This window comes from Macrotis lagotis, chromosome 4, assembly GCF_037893015.1.
Source record: "Macrotis lagotis isolate mMagLag1 chromosome 4, bilby.v1.9.chrom.fasta, whole genome shotgun sequence".
NCBI lineage: Eukaryota > Metazoa > Chordata > Mammalia > Peramelemorphia > Peramelidae > Macrotis > Macrotis lagotis.
The window spans coordinates 184,770,016-184,774,143 of record NC_133661.1 but is presented as its reverse complement, the minus strand read 5'-3'; the positions used below and the strand labels follow the sequence as shown (position 1 = coordinate 184,774,143).

The 4,128-nt window shown below is 40.4% G+C and overlaps 1 protein-coding gene across 1 annotated transcript; it reads right to left on the bottom strand.

Annotated features, from left to right (window-relative positions):
• Positions 1-1,905: 1,905 nt before the first annotated feature.
• On the bottom strand, positions 1,906-2,688 carry LOC141520127 (high mobility group nucleosome-binding domain-containing protein 3-like). The gene has a single exon (XM_074231956.1). The coding sequence runs from the start codon at positions 2,616-2,618 to the stop codon at positions 2,388-2,390; it is 231 nt and encodes a 76-aa protein (XP_074088057.1). The 5' UTR covers positions 2,619-2,688; the 3' UTR covers positions 1,906-2,387.
• Positions 2,689-4,128: the final 1,440 nt, after the last annotated feature.

Here is a 4,128-nt window from a genome sequence, read left to right as displayed (position 1 = left end):
AAAATTGTTTTACTCAAGTCTTTCTGTGAGTTCTGCTACTCTAGAATTTGTTAGAGTCATAATTTAAAGGTATTTGGAGTGGTCTGGGGGGAGAGCTTCAGGGATATCCTGTCTTCACTGCACCATCTTGGCTCTGCAACCAAGGTGTTATTTTCTTCAGTATTTATTCATTCTTCTTTTACTAAGTTGTTGACTTTTTTCATGATTTTTTTTGCATTTTCATTTCTTTTCCCAATTTTTTCTCTACATGTCTTTTGAGTTTTTTATAAATCCTTTTTGAGCTCTTCCAAGAATTCTTTTTTGGTCCTGACACCTCATATTTTCCTTTGAGATTTTGGATATAGTTGTTTTGAATTTGTTTTATTCTTCTGAGTTTGTTTTGATTTTCCCCTATTCTCATGCTAATTTTCTATAGTCAGGTCCTTTTTTGCTATTTGTTCATTTTCTTTTTTTTTTTTAGATTTTTAAAATTTTTCTTTAATTTATTTACACATTACTAAAATATTCTTATTTAAGAGTAAACATAATACCCCCCTACCCCACAAAAATATAAAACCTCATGGGAAATAAAGTAAAAGAAAGAGGAAAAAATATGTTTCAGTCTGTGTTCTGATACCATCAGCTCTGTTTCAGGTGGATCACATTCTTTATCAGAAGTCCATCATAGAAGTTACTTCCATATTTTTCCACAATTGCTGTTGCTGATTGTAATTCCCTCCATTCATTCCTCCCCATTACTATCTAGTACATTTTCTCTCTCCTTTCACTCTGTCCCTCTTCAAATATGTGCTGTGGAGCAGCTGAGTGGTGTGGCAGACAGAGCACTGGCCCTGGGGCCAAGAGGCCCCAGGCTCACCTCCCAATCCAGAGACCCAGCAACCACCTGGCCCCGTGGTCCCAGACAGGTCACCCAATTCCACCACCTTGCAAAAAGTAAAAAAGAGAACGTGTTATATGTGACTATCCTCTCCTGTGATCTACCCTCTCCTCTATCACCCACATCCCCCTCCCCTCCCCCATCCCTCTTCTCTCCTTTTTCTTTTACTCTATTAAGTTTGTATGCTGTTTCTTCTCTGAGCCATTTCTGATAAGAATGAAGGCTTTATTCTCCCTTGCCTCCCTCCACTCCATACCATTGCAGAAGCTACATGAAATATCTTTTATATGAAATATCTTAGGCTATTTTATCTCTCCTTTCTCTTACTCCCAGTACATTTCACTTTCACCCATTGACTCCATTTTTACAATATGTTATATCTTCAAATTTGGCTTTCTCCTGTGCCTCATCTATAAAAGCTCCTTCTACCTGCTCTTTTAAATGAGAAGATTCATATGAGGATTATCAATCAACTTTCCATGCAGTAATACATGCAGTTCTTCAGCATTAAATCCCTTGTAATTTACCCTTCTTGTCCACTCTCTATGCTTCACTTGGATCCCGTACTTGAAGATCAAACTTTCTGTTCAGATCTGGTCATTTCAATAGGAACATTTGAAATTCCCCTGTTTCACTGAAAGTCCTCTTTTCCCCTGGAAGAGGATGTTCAGTTTTGCTGGGTAGTTAATTCTCAGTTGCATTCCAAGCTCTGTGAACCCTTAATGTAGATGCTGCTAGGTCCTGGGTAATTCTGACTTTAGCTCCATGATATTTGAATTGTGTCTTTCTGGCTGCTTGTAATATTTTCTCTTTGACTTGGGAGTTCTGGAACTTGTCTACAATATTCTTGGAGTTTTTTGGATTTCTTTCTGGGGGCAATGGGTAGCTTCTTTCAATTTCTATTTTACCCTCTGCTTCTAGGATATCAGGGCAATTTTCCTGTAGGAATTCTTTAAAAATGAAGTCAAAACTCTTTTCCTGATCATGACTTTCAAGTAGTTCAATAATTTTTTTTTTTTGCAGGCAAGAAAACCTTTTATTTTAAACCATTAAAAGAACCAAAAATAGTCAGCAGGTGGCCACAAGTATCCATGTTTCATTAAAATCACATAAAACCTAAGTACAAAAGCACCACTGATTATTGCTCTAGAAAAAACTGCATGAAAAATTCAAATATGCACAGTAAAAACACCACCGTCTTCACAGGACTAATTTTCAAAGCAAGTGCATGGAATGCTGATCCAATTTTACACACGGCTTCCAATATTCAACTGATGTTCATATTACTTTGGGGGGTCAGGGGAAGTGATGAGGGCTTCCAAAAAGCATTGTTATGAGAAGGGAAAATATTCAATGATATACATTTTTTAATATGCTGCCTATTGTAGTCCTAGAAAATTAGCATTTACAAAATACTTGATAAAAATATCTTTTAAAAGTTGTCCCGAGAGGTACATAAAACCTACCCCCAATTTTCGTGATAATTCATTCTCCCTTGTCACCTACAGATTCAGTTTTCTATGCCTTCCTTTCCAGATTCCTGCTTCTCATCCTTCTTCCCTTTAGCACCTTTGTTAGCCTTTGTCCCGGGTTCCTTCTTAATGGTTTTTCTTGGTTTTGGTTCAGGTTTTGGTGGAGCAGGTTTAGCTGACAATCTTGCAGACCATCTTGTGGGCTTTTGTTTAGTTACTTTAGCTGCATCTTTGCCCTCAGCACCCTCGGGAGACTTTCTCTTCGGCATAATGTCCCCTGTTCGGGCTGCAAAAAAGTAATGCAAGGGAGCTGGAGGCACGGCGGCGGCGGCGGCAGCGGCGGCGACACAAGTGCAGGGTACTCGCAGGTGGCAAGCAGCCACAGGGCCTATTGGGTGACCCGCACTGACCCGCCAGCTCAATAATTTTTAAATTATCTTTCCTGTATCTATTTTCCAGATCAGTTTTTTTTCAATGAGATAGTTAATGTTTTCTTCTAGTTTTTCATTCTTTTGGTGTTGAATTATTGTGTCTTGATTTCTCGCAAAGTCATCAGCTTCCTTTAGCACCATTCTACAGTTGAAAGATTTTCTTTCCTCAGAGAGCTTTCTTATCTCCTTTTCCATTTGACCAATTTTCTGCTTTTTAAAGCATTCTTCTCAATAACTTCTTGAACTGTTTTATCCATTTGACTTAAGCTGGTTTTTAACATGTTATTTTCTTAAGCATTTTTTGGGATCTCCTTGACTAAGCTGCTGACTTTGTTTTCATGTTTTTCCTGCATCTCTCTCATTTCTTTTCCCAATTTTTCTTCTATCTCACTTACTTGATTTTCAAAATTTTATTTGAGCTCTGTCATACCCTGAGCCCAACTTCTATATTTTTTAGCGTCTTTAGATGCAGAAGCTTGGACTTTCTCATCTTCAGATTGTGTATTTTGGTCTTCCATGGGACCAAAGTAAATGTCTATGATTGGTTTCCTTTTATTTTTGTTTACTCATTTCCCCACCTATGCCTGGTTTTGGGGTGCTTCCTGAGTTTTTGAGTATTATTGGGACACCCCTACAAGGACCTCAGTAAGTGAGGCTCTGACTGCTTTCCTGGTCTGTTGAATGACCACAAGCACATCGCTCTGCCCTGAGGCTGTGAGGGGGATCCCTGGTCCCTCACCCAGACTGCGACCAGGATCTGAATGTGGTCAAAGCCCAAGAGCCCTGTTCCAGGTACAGAGGACAGACCTCAGCAGTCTCCCTCCACTCCCTTACCTTCCATAGGGTGAGCATTTAGTGCACAGCTGCTGGAAGGCTCCTGCTGGGTGGCTCCACTGCCTGCTTTTATTTCCTGGAATCTGGGCTGCATTGAGGGCTGTGGTGGCACTGAGGAGGGCCATGCTGGCTTGGGCTTCACTCTTACTCTGGCAGAGGTCTCCCTGCTGATCTTTCAGGTTGTGCTTGGTGCTCCCTGGGGTACAAGTCAAGAAATTGTTTCTGATCCCAGGAGCCAGGTGGTCCCAAGGCCTCCTGGGGCTGTTTTCAGGAGGCTGAAGTTCCTTTGTTCTAGGGCACTGCAGCCCCTCCAGTCCCATGGAACAGAGCTTTCCCACTATTTTCCATGTTTCTTTGGACTGGAGAATTGCATCACTGGATCTTTCTGTGGATTCTGTCTCTTGGAAATTTAGTTAGAGTCATAATTTTAAGATTTTTGAAACATTTTGGAGAGAGCACCCAAGAGAGGCTGTACTCCTGCTACCATCTTGGCTCTGCTCATTTTCAGCCTATT

Coding starts and splice junctions, on each gene's coding strand:
- LOC141520127 (XM_074231956.1), bottom strand. CDS start 2,618: ATGCCGAAGAGAAAGTCTCCCGAGGGTGCTGAGGGCAAAGATGCAGCT.